The sequence below is a fragment of the Saccopteryx leptura genome, chromosome 2, assembly GCF_036850995.1.
Source record: "Saccopteryx leptura isolate mSacLep1 chromosome 2, mSacLep1_pri_phased_curated, whole genome shotgun sequence".
NCBI classification, from domain to species: domain Eukaryota; kingdom Metazoa; phylum Chordata; class Mammalia; order Chiroptera; family Emballonuridae; genus Saccopteryx; species Saccopteryx leptura.
Genome location: NC_089504.1, coordinates 325,200,990 through 325,218,585, shown reverse-complemented (window position 1 = coordinate 325,218,585; position 17,596 = coordinate 325,200,990). Strand labels below are relative to the sequence as shown.

The 17,596-nt window shown below is 37.6% G+C and overlaps 1 protein-coding gene across 4 annotated transcripts in view; it reads right to left on the bottom strand.

Moving 5' to 3' along the window:
- USP32 (ubiquitin specific peptidase 32) overlaps nt 1–17,596 on the bottom strand; it is a 178,963-nt gene that overhangs the window by 64,408 nt on the left and 96,959 nt on the right. For 2 of the 4 annotated variants that reach the window (XM_066363173.1, XM_066363174.1), the window contains exons 12-16: nt 16,030–16,132; nt 5,829–6,021; nt 4,036–4,104; nt 3,339–3,514; nt 2,300–2,440 (exon numbers count right to left, since the gene is read on the bottom strand). In XM_066363173.1, coding sequence (XP_066219270.1) covers nt 2,300–2,440; nt 3,339–3,514; nt 4,036–4,104; nt 5,829–6,021; nt 16,030–16,132 — 682 coding nt within the window. The remainder of the gene's footprint in view (nt 1–2,299; nt 2,441–3,338; nt 3,515–4,035; nt 4,105–5,828; nt 6,022–16,029; nt 16,133–17,596) is intronic. The other 2 variants (XM_066363175.1, XM_066363176.1) reach the window with 1 other exon arrangement.

Here is a 17,596-nt window from a genome sequence, read left to right as displayed (position 1 = left end):
CCTATGTGCCCTGGCCGGTAATCGAACCCGGGTCCCCCGCACGCCAGGCCAACGCTCTACCGCTGAGCCAACCGGCCAGGGCCTTAATGGTTATTTCTTAAGTACTAGTATATGTTATCATTTTTACATATTTCTTCTTTGTTTTTTCTTTTTTTTGTGAGAGAGAGGGAAGGAGGGAAACAGGAAGGGAGATGAGAAGCATCACCTTGTAATTGTGTCACTTTAGTTGTTCACTGATTGCTTCTCATATGTGCCTTGATCAGGGGGCTACAGCTAAGCTAATGACCTCTTGAGACCTTGGGCTCAAGCCAGCAACCATGGGGTCATGTCTATAATCCCATGCTCAAACCAGGGACCTTCGGGTTCTGAACCTGGGTCCTCTGCATCCCAGTCCAATGCTCTATCTACTGTGCTACTGCCTGGTCAGGCTACTTGAACATAACTTTAAATAAACATAATTATTAATATCTCAAAGTGAATATCAAGATTATACACCAAGGCTTTATAGCAGACTTTTACTCTTTTTGGAAGTACAGTTGTCCCTCGCCATATCAAGGTTCAATTTTTGCAGTCTCACTGTATGGTGGATTTTTAAATTGTATGTGTCTACTTTTGTATCATGGGTTTTTGCTATATCTCAGGATTTTGCAGTATATAGGTATTTTAGTATATTATTTAAATTATTTTTGTGGTAAAATTAGCATTTTCTAGCCTGAAAATTGAAAATATTAAAAAATATTAAAAATATTAAAAAATTAAAAGAATATTAAATCATCTTCATCATTCAAGTTGTAGTACCCATATAAAATTTTATATGTTGTTAAAATTACATAGGTTTAAGAGTGTAGAAAGTGGTTAAGAGCATAGGAAATCTTTATAAGAGTGTGGGAAAGATTAATAACAGTGTGGGAAAGGTTAATAACAGCACAGGGAGGGTTTATAAAGCCTTAAAATATATATAATCAAATAAATATGCGGCCACTACTTCACAGATTTTCTCCTATCACAGAGGGTTCTGGAACCTAACCCCCGCAATAGACGAAGGACCACTGTAATGTATCTTACTGTATCTCATCCATGAAAACCTTACTGGTGTAAGAAAGTTTTAGCTTGGATATAAGGAACAGTTTTTCTTGATATACCAAAATATCTTATAAAGTACTCTATAGCATTGACAACGTAATGAGAATTCAGGGTAGTGATCTGGCTATTTGCTGTGTAAGCAAACAAATGATGATGCATAGTTAACCCACTAAAATTTGATGTTATATTCTCTAAATCCTTTAAATTACTTCAGAGGATTTTATTAATACTTATGCTCTAAATGGCTCTTCTGATTGTAATGGCAACAATCAAAATTCATTCACTGGCTTAGAGTTCCTGTTATCACATATTGTGATCTTTCTTATGCCCTTCCTTCAAAAAGACTAACCACAAAAATTCACCAATAGCTAGAAGATGAACCTGATCCCTCACTGGATGCCTATGTGGTTAATGGGAATAAGTTTCTTTTTTTTTTTTAGAGACACAGAGAGAGTCAGAGAGAAGGATAGATAGGGATAGACAGACAGAAACAGAGAGAGATGAAAAGCATCAATCATTAGTTTTTCGTTGCAACACCTTAGTTGTTCATTGATTGCTTTCTCACATGTGCCTTGACCGAGGGCCTTCAGCAGACTGAGTGACCCCTTGCTCAAGCCAGCGACCTGGTGAGCTTTGCTCAAACCACATCAGCCCGCACTCAAGCTGGCAACCTCGGGGTCTCGAACCTGGGTCCTCTGCACCCTAGTCCGACGCTCTATCCACTGCGCCACCGCCTGGTCAGGCAGGAATAACAGTTTCAAAATCAAAAGTAAACTATGTACCACTTTCCTTCTATTCACTAAACTTTTTGGCTATGGCTCTCAGACTTCTGCTCCAATCCAAGTCGTGCATTATCCTAATGTCTGCATTTATGTGGATGACTTATTTAATAGCCTAGCCTCATGACTCCTTGACTTTATTTGGTCCAATGACTATTCCCTGCACTCCATAAAGGCCATCCACTTCCATAGGCACATGATTATATGGTTGGTACCTAATATAGAACTCAATAAATATATGAATAAATGCACGAATGAATAAGAAGGAACCTAAAATTTTTAAAACTGATTTAAAAAGGTACTGAGTACTCTGCTACCATAAGAACGAACTAATTTGTGGATAGTGAGGTTCATATATAAATGTAACAGAAGACCCCACCTATATAAGACACTATATAAGACTGCTCATTATATAAGACACTATTGGCTATACTTACAGGTCTAGGAAGGGCCAGGTTTGCTCCATACCAATGATAAAGTGCTCTCCACACAGGTTCTGGGACCATTTCATAATCTCTTCCATGGATCAGCTGTGGGGTTCGTTTTAATCGTCCACCTTCTAGTGTTAATGATGTAGCCTTAAAAGAGTAAAATGTAAATACTGATTTTGAAGATTACAGTCTCTTGTGTTTTAACAAAATCTAGACAGGAGAACAAACACACATGTCATTATACAGTTTCAGGTTTCTGGAAAAAAAACTTTCCTAAAAGATTTTTATTTTTAACTTTCAAAATAAACTAAGAATGAGAACTAAAAGCAAATCATTCAAAAAAAATCATCATAACATTTGGAAATAATAAGACTGGTTTTCAAAGATTTCTCTGACAATAAAAAATATTTTGGGCCCTGGCTGGCTGGTTCAGTGGTAGACTGTTGGCCCAGCATGTAGAAGTCCCAGGTTCTATTCCTGGCCAGGGCACACACCCATCTGCTTCTCCAGCCTTCCCCCTCTCTTTTCTCTATCTCTCTCTTCTCCTCCTGCAGTCAAGGCTCCACTGGAGCAAAGTTGGCCCAGGAGCTTAGAACGGCTCCATGGCCTCCACCTCAAGTACTAGAATGGCTCTGTTGCAACGGAGCAACACCTGAATGCGTAGAGCATTGCCCCCTGGTGGGCATGCTGGGTGGATCCCGGTCAGGCGCATGCAGGATTCTGTTTCTCTGCTTCCTTGCTTCTCACATCAGAAAAATACAAATAATAATAATAATGTCATATATATGTCATATACATATCAAACTACATTTTCACAATAGCTGTTCTATGTAAGAATAAACATTTCCAAGAATCACTATAATGTTAGTATGTAAGTATTGAATCAAAAAAGTCTCACAGCAATATACTTATGAAAAATGGATTTCCATTCACAACAGATTAATTAAAGGAACCACTAATGTTTTGCTATGTGTTCAAAACTCTAGAATAAAATTTATTAGCCATCTGAAAGAGAATGATTTTAAGTAGATGTCAAATTATTTACCTTTACTGGTTCTTGAGTTACTAGTGGCTGGTTATCAATAGCCCCTGGTTTCTGAGGATTGAGATGCAACAACATATTCCCATTGGCTCCTAGCAAACACTGGTTGTTATTGTCAGAAGTGTTATGTTGTCGAGCAAAGCATATATCTGCCCCTGGTGTGGCAGAATACAAAAATCCTGTAAGGAAATAGAGGATAGAATCTCTGTATTTTTAGTTATTATCATAAGTAGGCTTGAAGATATGAATTCAATGTCCATGTATTAGGTTAATGCTGTTATCCTGTTGGCATGTCAGTCCACTAGATTCTCATAATCTATAGAAGACAGGAAATACAGATGTATTTCTTTCTGGACAAAACCTAGCACAATGGTAGGTAGAATAAAAACTTTAAAAATTGCTACCGCCTGACCTGTGGTGGCGCAGTGGATAAAGCATTGAACTGGAATGCTGAGGTCGCCGGTTCAAAATCCTGGGCTTACCTGGTCAAGGCACATATGGGAATTAATGCTTCCTGCTCCTCCCCTCCCTCCTTCTCTCTCTCTCTCTCTCCTCTCTAAAGTGGATAAATTTTTTAAAAAATTGCTACCAAATGAACATTTGGCCAGCCTTCTAGAATATTTGATAATTCACAACAAGAATTACATGTCCTCTGATAGGGAAGGAATAAGTAAAGCCAAGTAGCTGGGCTCTCACATACCCTTCCATAATTCTTCTCTTCTACCTGTAAACACATCCCAAATATTCTTGGTAGATAATGGTGATAAGTCTAAATCAAAAAGAAAGAGCTAAAATAAGAACTTGAACAGAAGAATGCTGGGGGAAGAAACTGTTCCCTAATAAATCTATTTGAAAGGTATTAATGCTACAATAGAAATATACACAGAAAAAAAATATTAATGATGACTTAGAGTTGCAATCTCAATGATATTTTAAGAAATTTCAATTCTCAACTACATGTTAATCTCAGATAAACATTCTAGCCACCAGTCATTTTGAAACTTCTAACTGTGGCACTGCTTAGCCTGTAGGTAACACAGCTTATACAGTGAGCATATACAAAAGAACCTTAGAGAGGGTTAAGAAATAATCTTAATGTTAAAGACAATTAGAGAGAGCACTCCTAGGACTGCTGAGTTATCTTTGTAACGTTAGATGGGGAGAGAGAAGCAATAAATTCTAGTTTTCTAGAGAAAATGCTAGCTCTGTCCAATTTGCCTACTCCCTCCATGGAAATGGAAAAAAGATCTCAAAGATAAAATAACACAATAAAATTGAGAGTCCTTCTCCTATATTAGCAGAATAACAGGGATCAACTTAATTCAGCTGGGCCATAAAAACCTCAAGACATCTTCCTTATTTTCCCCAACTTAGCACAGAACTACTGAGTCTGAGGCATCAAAGACTGAGGGGAATTATGGGAATCATTACAAATTCTTTCTCAATATTTTTACAAAACAATCCCAAATTCTAGCCTGACATGTCTAGAATTTGATATGAGGGTGCACTTAGTCCTAAAGATAGAAATTTGGATTTTTAATTCCAAAATCTAAATTTATTCACAAATTTAGTAATAATATGGAGAAATGTGGCCTAATCAGTGAAAATATTTTCAAGACTCTTGTACCATATTTCCCCATGAATAAGATGCTCCCAAGTATAAGACACACCTTAATTTTGGGGCCCAAAACTTAAAAAAATGTACTACCTAAAGTTATTGAACTCAAGTTTTATTCATCATAAAATTCATACAACTCTTCATTACTGTCAAAACTCCCATCCATTAGCTTGTCCTCATCTGTGTCTGATGATGAATCACTGTCTTCATATATTGCCTTGATCTCAGTTCCATCTATGGCATTTGAAATACCACAACCACTGTATAAGACACACCCAGTTTTTAGAGCCCAAATTTTTCGGGAAAGGGTGCGTCTTATACACGAGGAAATACGGTAAATAAACATTTCATTCAAAACTTATTCCTATGAATGGAAGCCTGACAGGCAATATCCTACTATCAAGTATGTTCTGATAAAGTTTACTCCTTTAAGCACTGACCCTGACTGACTGACCATGTGTTGGCACAGTAGATAGAGTTGACCTAGGATGCTGAGGACCCAAGTTTGAAACCCCAAGTTCACCGGCATTAGCATGGGCTCATCTGATTTGAGCATGGGCTCATCTGATTTGAGCGTGGGCTCATCAGCTTGAGCATGGGATCATAGACATCACCCCATGGTCACTGCCTTGAAGCCTAAGGTCGCTGGCTTGAGCCCAAGGTCATTGGCTTAAAACTCATGGTTGCTGGCTTGAGCAAGGGGTCAATGGCTCAGCTGAAGTCCCTGGTCAAGGTAAGTATGAGAAAGCAATCAATGAACAACTAAGGTGCCACAATTATGAACTAATGCTTCTCTCACTTCCTGTAGCTCTCACTTAAAAAAAAAAAAAAAGAACTGACTACGACTAACCTCATGGGAAACAAGTCATACTTACCACTGCCAGCAGTTTCTGAGGCTTCAGATGCAGTAGAAATATTGTCTGAAAATTTCTCTTCCGTGGTGTTCACATCACTGAGGCTGCCCCCTTTGATTCTATCTTCACTCTGCTCTACAGAATGTACTGCTGTTCCAAATGAAAATTTTCCTCCATTCAGAACAGATGGCTCAATCACAACAGGGCTGGCATCCTAAAAACCATGTCAAACAGTAGGAAGCAAAATTTAATAATCTGACAACTATGCAGCCTTCAAACATGAATCCCAAAATTATTTATGGTTTGTAATCTTGTGGTTGGCTAGTCATTTAAATATTTAAATATTGTAATGTATACCTAAATTTAAATGTCTTAAAAGGGAAGAGTATGTATAAATAAAATTGTGGTAGGCAGTTAGAGACATGAGCAGAGCAAGAATAGGCCAGGCACAGGTCACCAGGGCAGAAAGCCCCAGGTGCCCAGCAATGGGAAAAACTGAGGAAAGAAGGATCTTGCCCACAGGGTAACCTTTCTCTTCTGCTAGCATAATTTGCTGATCATAGATTTAGAACCCCTGATTTTATATCGCTGGCCATGTGATTTGGATCCTCCCAACCTCTTCTCCCCTGGCATATTGCTAGTCATGTGGGTTATACCCCTTTAGAGGGGAAACAAACACAGGGGCCAGAGAACAGTCCTTAAGTATTAAATCCCAGAACAATGAATGAGGTTCTGAGCTGCATCAAATACATGTAGACTTCAGTTCCTCAGGCCAAGAAAAGCAGCAAAACCAGACAGGGGATCTCAAGCTGACCTCAGTACCAGCTGCATTAACTAATGAACCCCTGCCCTGGCACTGACCAATTAGTGGAGACCATGACCCTAAAAGGACATTCCTGGAAAGCTGATGCATAGTCTACTGAGATTTTCCCCTGGGATCTCCCCTAAAATCTCCACCCTCAAAAGCCCTTAGGAAGGAGAATCCAGCAGCACACTCTTCCCCTTCCCACCTTCCAGGAGCACACAGTCCCCACCCCCCTCCATCATCCCCAGGTGCATTTTCTTTGCCTCTTTCTTCTAAGCTCTAAGGGACCCTATGAGATGTGCAACCAGGTGAGTAGTGGGCAGCAGCATCTCATCTGGGCCAATCCCCTGAAACTGTCTCCCCAGGGCCCCTTTTCTTTGCCTTCTCAGTCTCTTCTGAGTGTATTCCTGCAATTCTTGCTTTACTTGCTGCACTGTCTCTTGACTGAATTCTTTCCTTCAAGACGACAGAATTGAGGTCTTGTCATTTCGCTGGTAACAAAATTGGTAATGGTAGACTGGGAACAGACTGCAAAGGGCTCTGTGCTGTATAAAGTAATGTAGACTTTGTTGTTACATTCTGTTGATGGGCTCTAACACCTGGCAACCCTATGAATGAGTGATGTTCACAATCAGTGAATATCAGCCCTATACAGTTCCTGCAGATTCATAGCTATAGCTTTTTTCTTTTTGGGGGGGAGGGGCATAGCTATAGCTTTTTTTATGGAGTCAATCCATCTTATACTAGGTCTAACTATTTTCCTGCTGCCAGACTTTATTCCATTTTAATATTGGAAATCATAAGAGGCTTTTTGTATATTATATTTATTCTTTTTATTATGAAACAGTACATTGTCATTGTAGAAAATATAGAAAAAAATGAAGACTATTATCAAAAGTACTCAGTCCCACCATTTAGCATTAACTATAGTTGACATTTTGATGTTTCCTTTAAATAAAAATTTATATGTATAAAAAATAAGTAGCATGGAAGATAAGGTTAGAATTAAGGGCAGGATGCTGACTTACCAGCTATGTGACCTTTCACATTAAGTCAATTTTTAAGCTTATTTTCTTCATGGGTAAAATTAGGATAATACTATACTCTATCTTCGAGTTATTGACACGTAAAGTGCCTGGAATTTAAGAAATGTGAACTATCATTTTGGTTAAGTAGATACCATATTTAATTTAAAATTTTTTCTTATTGATTTTTAAGAGAGGAAAGAGAGAGAAAGAGGTGGCAGAGGAGCGGGAAGCATCAATTACTAGTTGCTTCTTGTATGTGCCTTGACTGGGCAAGGCCAGGGTTTTGAACTAGTGACCTCAGAATTCCTTCCAGGTCAACGCTTCATCCACTGATGTCACCACAGGTCCAGCCAAGTAAATATTATATTTTAAACACAGCACATTGTTTCTTTTTCTTTCACTTAACATATATTGACAAGATTTTTCAATGAAATGATTTTAAACAGGGCCCAACTTGGGCCCTGGCCGATGGGCTTAGCTGTAGTGCGTCGGCCAGGTACACAGGAGAAGCGCCCATCTGCTTCTCCACCCTTCTCCCTCTCCTTTCTGTCTCTCTCTTCCCCTCCTGCAGCCAAAGCTCTACGGGAGCAAAGTTGGCCCAGGCGCTGAGGATGGCTCCACCTCAGGCGCGAGAATGGCTCCAGTTGCAGAGGAACAACGCCCCAGATGGGCAGAGCATCGCCCTCTGGTGGCCATGTTGGGTGGATCCGGGTGGGGTGCATGAGGTAATCTACTGCCCCCACTTCTCACTTTCGAAAAATACAACAAAAAAAAAAAAGAAAAAAACCCAGGGCCTGGCTTTTCTTAAAGCAAGAGATTTGTCAAAGTTGCTAAGTATGTTGGAAAGGTAAATTTAAATAAGTAATTATTACTACTCCTGCCGCTGCTACAACTACTTCTACTATTACTGTGTTATTACCTCTAACTTTATACAGGGTGTTTTCTCCTTTTTAGGCATGGGTCTGTATCAATATATTATTAACTCAATGAAATCTTGACAACAACCCTATTGAAAAAGGTATTATTGTTAATCCTGTTGTTCATATGAGGAAACTGAGGTAAAGATACAACAAGCAGCAAGACTACAATTCCAACATAGAAAGTACAAGCTCACCATTATCCTGTGTTGGTTTCTCATAATATTAGCTAATACTTATTGAGTATGTAGTATGTACCAGACATTGTTTTAAAACACATAACTAGCATCAACTCCTTTATTTTCATAACAGCCTATGTTACTGTTATTACTCTCAATTTACAGATACGGAAAAATAAGTCCCAGAATGTCACTTTATAAAAATGTTATTTGCATTTAAAAGGAATTGCCTATTTAGTAAAGAACACTTCTCTTATTTGGTAAAGAATAATTCTCTTCAAAGAAGAAGGCTATTATTCCATTTACTTTTTTTTAAATTTATTGTGTTTACATAAGATTCTAGTGTTGCCCCGAATGCATCCCCCTCCTCCATATTACCCTCAATATCTCCCTTATTCTGTTCCCAACATCTGCCTCCCTCCTTCCCTTCAGGTTTATCCCATCCTATCATCCCCTTTCCCTCTGTCCTCTTTTCCACTGATCCCTCCTCTGTCTCAATTCCGTTCTTCAGTTCTTTGTTTCTTGGATTCCTAAAATGAGTGAGGTCATATGATATTTTTCTTTCTCTGCCTGGCTTACTTCACTTAACATAATAGTTTCCAGGTCCATCCATGTTGTTGCAAAAGTTAATATTTCCTTCTTTTTCATGACCCCTTAGTATTCCATTGTATATATGTACCACCGTTTTTAATCCACTCATTCTCTGAGGGACACTTGGGCTGTTTCCAGATCTCTGCTACTGTGAACAATGCTGCCATAAACATGGGGATGCATTTCTCTTTTTGAAACAGTGCTATAGTGTTCTTGGGTTATATTCCTAAAAGTGGGATGGCTGAGTCAAAAGGCTGTTCCATTTTTAAGTTTTTGAGGAATCTCCATACCGTTTTCTACAGTGGCTGCACCAGTCTGCATTCCCACCAGCAGTACAGGAGGGTTCCCTTTTCTCCACATCCTCACCAGCACCTATCATGTGTTGTTTTGTTAATGAGCGCCATTCTGACTGGTGTGAGGTGGTATCTCATTGTGGTTTTAATTTGCATTTCTCTAATGATTAGTGATGTTGAACATTTTTTCATTTGTCTATTGGCCATCCATAAGTCCTCTTTGGAGAACTGTTTTCATTTATTTGCACAATTTTTTATTGGATTGTTTGCCTTCCTGGTGTTGTCTTACAAGTTCTTTATAAATTTTGGTTATTAACCCCTTATCAGACATATTGTCAATTGTCAATTGTGTGGTTTGTCTTTTTATTCTGTTCATATTGTCTTTAGCTGTACAAAAGCTTTTTAGTTTGATATAGTCTTATTTATCTTTTTTTTTTTTTTTTTTTACAGAGACAGAGAGAGAGTCACAGAGAGGGAGAGACAGGGACAGACAGACAGGAATGGAGAGATGAGAAGCATCAATCATTAGTTTTATGTTGCACATTGCGACACTTTAGTTGTTCATTGATTGCTTTCTCATACGTGCCTTGACCCTGGGCCTTCAACAGACCGAGTAACCCCTTGTTCGAGCCAGCGACCTTGGGTCCAAGCTGGTGAACTTTTGCTCAAACCAGATGAGCCCACGCTCAAGATGGTGACCTCAGAGTCTTGAAACTGGGTTCTCGGCATGCCAGTCCAACACTCTATCCACTGCGCCACCACCTGGTCAGGCTGTTTATCCTGTCTTTTATTTCATTTGCCCGTGGAAATAAATCAGCAAATATATTGCTGCGAAAGATGTCGGTGAGCTTACTTCCTATCTTTTCTTCTAAGATGCTAATGGTTTCACAACTTACATTTAAGTATTTTATCCATTTTGAGTTTATTTTTGTGAATGATGTAAGTTGATAGTCTAGTTTCATTTTTTGCAGGTAGCTCTCCAATTTTCCAAACACCATTTCTTTAAGAAACTATCTTTACTCCATTGTAGGCTCTTACCTCCTTTGTCAAATATCACTTGTCCATAAAGGTGTGGGTTTATTTCTGGGTTCTCTATTCTGTTCCATTGATCTATATGCCTGTTCTTATGCCAGGACCAAGGTGTTTTGAGTACAATGGCCTTGTAGTATAACTTGATATTGGGAAGTGTGATACTTCCTACTTCATTCTTTTTCAAGATTGCTGAGGCTATTCGAGTTTTTTTTGGTTCCATATAATTTTTGGAATATGTGTTCTATATCTTTGAAGTATGTCATTGGTATTTTAATTGGCATTGCATTGAGTTTATAAATTGCTTTGGATAATATAGACATTTTAATAATGTTTATTCTTCCTAACCATGAACACAGTATATACTTCCACTTTTTTGTATGTTCCTTGATTTCTTCTATCAATGGTTTATAGTTTTCCTGGTACCAGTCTTTAATGTCCTTGGTTAAATTTACTCGTAGGTACTTTATTTTTTGTTGTTGTTGCAATAGTAAAGGGGATTGTTTCCTTAATTTCTCTTTCTGATGGTTCATTGTTGGCGTATAAAAATGCCTCTGACTTCTGAGTATTAATTTTATATCCTGACACCCTGCTGAATTAATTTATCAGGTCTAGTAGTTTTTTGACTGAGACTTTAGGGTTTTCTATATACTGTATTATATCATCTGCAAATAATGATAGTTTTACTTCTTCTTTTCCAATTTGGATGCCTTTTATTTCTTCTTCTTGTCTGACTGCTGTGGCTATGACTTCCAGTACTATGTTGAATAAGGGTGGTGAAAAGAGACACCCCTGCCCTGTTCCTGATTATAAGGGAATTGTTTTTCATTTTTGCCCATTGAGTATGATGTTGGCTGTGGGTTTGTCATTGATGGCCTTTATTATGTTGAGGTATGTTCCCTGTATTCCCATTTTGCTGAGAGTTTTGATCATAAATGGGTGCTGGATTTTATCAAATGCTTTTCCTGCATTTATGAAAATTATCATGTGGTTTTTCTCCTTTTTGTTTATGTGATGAATCATGTTGATTGATTTATGAATATTGCACCATTCTTGCCACCCCAGAATAAATCTCACTTGATCAAGATGTATGATTTTTTTTCATGTATTGCTGGATCCAGTTTGCTAATATTTTGTTGAGGATTTTAGCATCTAAATTCATCAGGGATATTGGCCTATAATTTTCTTTCTTTGTGTTCTCTCTGCCTAGTTTTGAAATCAGACTTATGCTCGCCTCATCAAAGGAGCTTGGAAGTCTCCCTTCCTCTTGAATTTTTTGAAATAGCTTGAGAAGAATAGGAGTTAGTTCTTCTTTAAATATTTGATAGAATTCACCTGTGAAGCCATCTGGCCCAGGGCTTTTGTTTGTTGGGAGGTTTTTGGTAACTGTTTCGATCTCATTTGTTGTAATCGGTCTGTTTAGATTTTCTGATTCTTCCAAGATTGATTTCGGAAAGATTATATGTTTCAAGAAATTTGTCCATTTCACCTCGGTTGTCTAATATTTTGGCATACAGTTCTTCAGAGTATTTTCTTAAAATATTTTGTATTTCTGTTGTGTCAGTTGTTATTTCGCCACTCTCATTTCTAATTGTATTTATTTGAGTCCTCTCTCTTTTCTTCTTGCTGAGTCTGGTTAAATGTTCATTGATCTTCGTTAGCATTTCAAAGAACCAGCTCTTGGTTTCATTGATCCTTTGTATTGTTTCTTTAGTCTCTATGTCATTTATTTCAGCTCTGATCTTTATTTTTTGCTTCCTTCTACTACTATTTCCTTCCTTCTACTTCCTACCTTCAGTTGTTCGTTTTCTAGTTCTTTTAGATGCAGGGTTGTTTATTTGAGCCTTTTCTAGCTTCTTAAGGTATGCCTATAGTGCTATAAACTTCTCTCTCAGTACTTACTGCTTTTGCTGTGTCCCATTAATTTTGAGTTGTTGTATGCTCATTATCATTCGTTTCTAGGAATTTTTAAATTTCTTCGTTGATCTCATTATTAACCCATTCGTTATTTAATAACATTCCATTAGTTTCCATGTGTTTGGGTATTTTTCAGTTTTTCTGTTGTGGTTGATTTTTAGTTTCATGACATTGTGATCAGAGAAAGTGCGTGATATGATTTCAATCTTCTTAAATTTCTTGAGACTACTTTTGTGCCCTAATATGTGGTCTATCCTAGAGAATGTACCATGAGCACCTGAAAAGAATGTATATTCTGCTGCCTTAGGGTGAAAGGTTGGTTCTGAAGATATCTATTAAATTAAGTTGATCTAGTGTGTCCTTTAAGTCTGCTGTTTCTTTGTTAATTTTTTTTCCTCTCACATCTATCTAGTGATGTTAGTGGGATATTGAAATCCCCTACTATTATAGTATTGCTGTTGATCTCGCCCTTTATATCCAACAAAGTCTGCTTTACATGATATATTTAGGTTCTCCTATATTAGGTGAGTAGATATTAATAATGCTTATATCTTCCTGTTGCAATACTCCCTTTAACAGTATGTAGTGACCTTCTTTATCCCTTACTACAGCCTTTGTTTTAAAGTCCATTTTGTCTGATACAAGTATTGCTACCCAAGCTTTTTTTTTTTTTAATTTCCATTTGCATGAAATATTTTTTCCATCCTTTTACCTTCAGTCTATGTGAATCTTTTGTTTTGAGGTGTCTCTTGTAGACAGCATATGTATGGGTATTGTTTTCTTATCCACACAGCTACCCTATGTCTTTTGATTGGATCATTTAATCCATTTACATTTAAGGTTATTATTGATATATAGTTGTTTATTGCCAATTTATTCTTTAAAGCTGTATTCCTCTTTTGCTGTATTCTTTTCTCCCTTTGATATGTTTACAAAAGGCCCCTTAACATTTCTTGCAGCATCGGTTTGGCTGTAATAAATTCCTTGAGTTTTTTATTTTTATCTGGGAAATTTTTTATTTCTTCTTCAATTTTAAACAATATCCTTGCTGGATAAAGAAGTCTTGGTTGTAGGCTCTTTTCTGCATTATTTTGAATATGTCTTGCCATCCCCTTCTGGCCTCAAGTGTTTCTGTTGAGAAGTCGATTTCATCCTTATGGAGGCTCCTTTGTAGGTGATAGCCTTTTTTTCTCTAGCAGTTATGGAAGTTTTCAGCTATGATTTCATTGAACAAGGTCTCTATCCCTTGTTCTTTCTCTTCTTCTTCAGGAACCCCTATAATGGGGATGTTGTTTCTCTTTAGGTTGTCACAGAGCTCTCTTAGAGTTTCCTCAGATTTTTCCAGCCTCTTTTCTTTTTGCTGCTCTGCTTCCATGTTTTCGTTTATTTTGTCTACTAAATCGCTGATTCGATCCTCTGCTTCATCCAGCCTGCTTTTAATTGCTTCTAGTGTAGTTTTCATTTCTGCTATTGTATTTGTCATTTCTGACTGGTTCTTATTATTTCAATGTCCTTTTTGATGCTTATTATCTCTTTATGTGTATATTGTGTCCATCCATTGCTGTTCTAAGATCTTTCAGCATTCTAATAATCATTATTTTAAACTCTGCATCTGGTAGTTTGCTTATTTCTATCTCACTCAGTTCATTTTATGGAGGTTTCTCTTGTTGGTTCATTTGGATTACACTTCTCTGTCTTCCCATTTTGTATATACCCTCCTCATTTGGGTGTGTTGTTTGTAGAGCTGGCTAAGTTGAGGGTTGGTGTTGTTTGCCTCCAATTTTCAGTTGTGTTATTTCTAGGTCTTCTTGGGTTGGAATCAGCTGTTGTTTGTAATCTGCTGTCAGATTTGGCTTTACTAGTAGAGCCTGTTTGACGTCTCTCACATTTTCTCCTTCTTCTTATTATAATAAATAACTTGCATAAGTTTCTGCTATCTTTCCCTCCATATAAACTGATACTAGACAATACAGAATGCCAGAGTGAGGAAAGGAATAGGACACTTAAGTGCAGATATCCCCTTCTACATCTCTCCCTTACCACCCTCCACTAATTCTTTTAACGCACAGAAAAGTTATGGCAGGGAAGAACAAACTGAGCTCATGTTCTCAGCAGTGCACTTCTGTTTTATAAGAAATATGCTGTTTAGAGAAAGACCTCTGTCATGTTCCTACAGGAAGCAAAAAATAATACTTCAAACACAAAGCTAGTTTATTCTTTGAGTGTGTAACCAGTAAGACATTAATTACATTCATTCTAAGGCCAAACTAAGAATATAAAGACTAAGAGCACTTCAAAATAGACCGTGACACATTACCTAATGCAATGTTTTTTTCTATCTACAATTACCATCATTCTCTATCTACAGGTCTTTGAAGCCGTTTCCCTAATTTCACTCCTTCAGTAACACAAGTCTACCCTTTCCAGTTAACATATTTTATTTATGAAAACAAATACTAAATTCTGCAAAAGGGAATAAAGAACCAGGAAAGATACCGAGGTAAGTAATGTGAATAATCTACAAATATTCTGATAAACAATGACAGAAAAAAACATATAGGAAAAATATGAACAAAATTATAACACTTCTGGTTAATAATCATTTGGCAACAGATGATGAGATGATATATCAATTAGCTCTCCAAAAGTGGAGGATTAATTTCTGGAATTACTTTTTTTCAGTTTTCTAATTCTAAAAATAATCCCTTCTATGTTTTCAATAAGACTAGAATACTCACTAATGAGAATTTCTTCTTTAACTCTTTATTTGGAACAATGGCAAGTTATCATTTAGAAATTGGATTTTAATATTAATTCCAAAATTAACTTAAAAAATTATTTACTGATTTAAAAGAGAGACAGAAATACTGATTTGTTCCTGTATGTGCCCTGACCAGGGAAAGAATCCACTACCTCTGCATTTCAGGACAATATTCTAACTAATCGAACTATCCAGCCAGGGACAAAATTAAGTTTCTTGAATAGAAAATCAACACTTCTTACCAAAGGGTTTTCAACTTTTCAGTGAAATAATGAGGATAATTTAAACAAAGTGGTTAAGATGCCACTGGATTTAAATTCTATCCTTAGATTTGGTCCCAAGACTTCCACTCAGCAAAAAATTAAGGTAACCTTTAATCTCATACTTAGGTTCCTCACAATAACATGGATATAATACCCCCTTCTTCACATGGATTGTGAGGATTATATAAGATATGTAAGATGGATATACATTCACCCGCATACCCAATATTACCCTCCTCACCAAGTTTTTGCAGGGAGAAAACTAACGTGGAAGCATAAGCACAGAGTCTGGTACATAGCAAGTATCATATGGGTAATCATTTCTTTCCCTTTCAAATCTTTATCTAAGTTAGAGCATTTAATTACTAGACAGTAGTTACCAAACTCTGGAGAGCTGAAAACTCTATGAAAAATGTAGATAAATAGAAATCTTACTCACATATTTGACGTAGTCTTTCCACTGCTGCCACCACTGCATGGAGATGATAAACCAATTGTGTCCAGGTTGCAGACCATACCTGCTTTCCCGTTCTAACCATCCTCTGTACACACAAAAGAAATTCAGTACATCAAACGGTGCATGAAACAAATGACTGCACAACACAAATTATCATTAGAAATTTTTATAAGGAAAAACATGCTATAATTTCAATTCGTGAAACACTGATAAGCCAATTTCAGGGAGTCATAACACCACTATCAAGCCTTATACTAATGTTTTTAAAATAGCATTATTGAGGAATATTTTACATAACATACACTTACCGGATTAAGTGTACAACTCAATGATTTTGATAAATTTACAGACATGTAACCGTCACCATAATCCAATTTTAGAGTATTTCAATTACCCCAAAAAGATACTCTGTGCTTATTTTTAGTCAGTCTGTGCTACCACCCTTAGACCCAAAACAACCTGGCCTATTTTCTATCTCTTACAAGTTTCCCTTCTGTGAACATTTCATATAAGTGTAATTATTAACACAAGGTCTTTTACATCTGGCCTCTTTTATTTAGCATAATGTTTTAAGGTTCATCTAAGTTATAGCAGTAATCATAAGTTTGTATTTTTTTATTACTGAATTGTACTCCAAAGACACATATATACCACATTTTGTTTAGCCACTTAACACCTGATAATTTGAAACTGGCCAAATGTTTTTGCAAAATGGGTATACCATTTACCATTCCCATTAGTAATGTCTGAGGGTTCTAATTCCAACATATTCTTGCCAATATGTCTGTGTTTTCTATCATAAATGTTCTAGTGGTATCACATAGTGATTTTTAAAACATGATTTTTACGTAAGTGGTTGCATATTTTGAATCTACTAAATGTTACTGAATTGTACACTTTAATTTTTTTTTTTTTTGTATTTTTCTGAAGCTGGAAACGGGGAGAGACAGTCAGACAGACTCCCGCATGCGCCCAACCGGGATCCACCTGGCACGCCCACCAGGGGCTACGCTCTGCCCACCAGGGGGCGATGCTCTGCCCCTCCGGGGCGTCGCTCTGCCGTGATCAGAGCCATTCTAGCGCCTGGGGCAAAGGCCAAGGAGCCATCCCCAGCGCCCGGGCCATCTTTGCTCCAATGGAGCCTTGGCTGTGGGAGGGGAAGAGAGAGACAGAGAGGAAGGAGGGGGGCGGGGTGGAGAAGCAAATGGGCGCTTCTCCTATGTGCCCTGGCCGGGAATCGAACCCGGGTCCCCCGCACTCCAGGCCGACGCTCTACCGTTGAGCCAACCGGCCAGGGCCTAAAATAATTTTGTTATGTAAATTTCTCCAAAACATTTTCATACATCCCAAAGAAGCAGTTATACATAGAGCAGTTTTTTCCTATTATTCCCTTCTCCTTTCCCATGACAATCATCAAGCTGTTTTCTATCCCTGTGGATTTACCTATTCTGGATACAGTGGTCCCTCGTCTATAATGGGAGTTAGGTTCCAGAACCCCCAGCGGTAGGTGAAAACCTGAGAAGTAGCGACCTTACATTTATTTGATTAT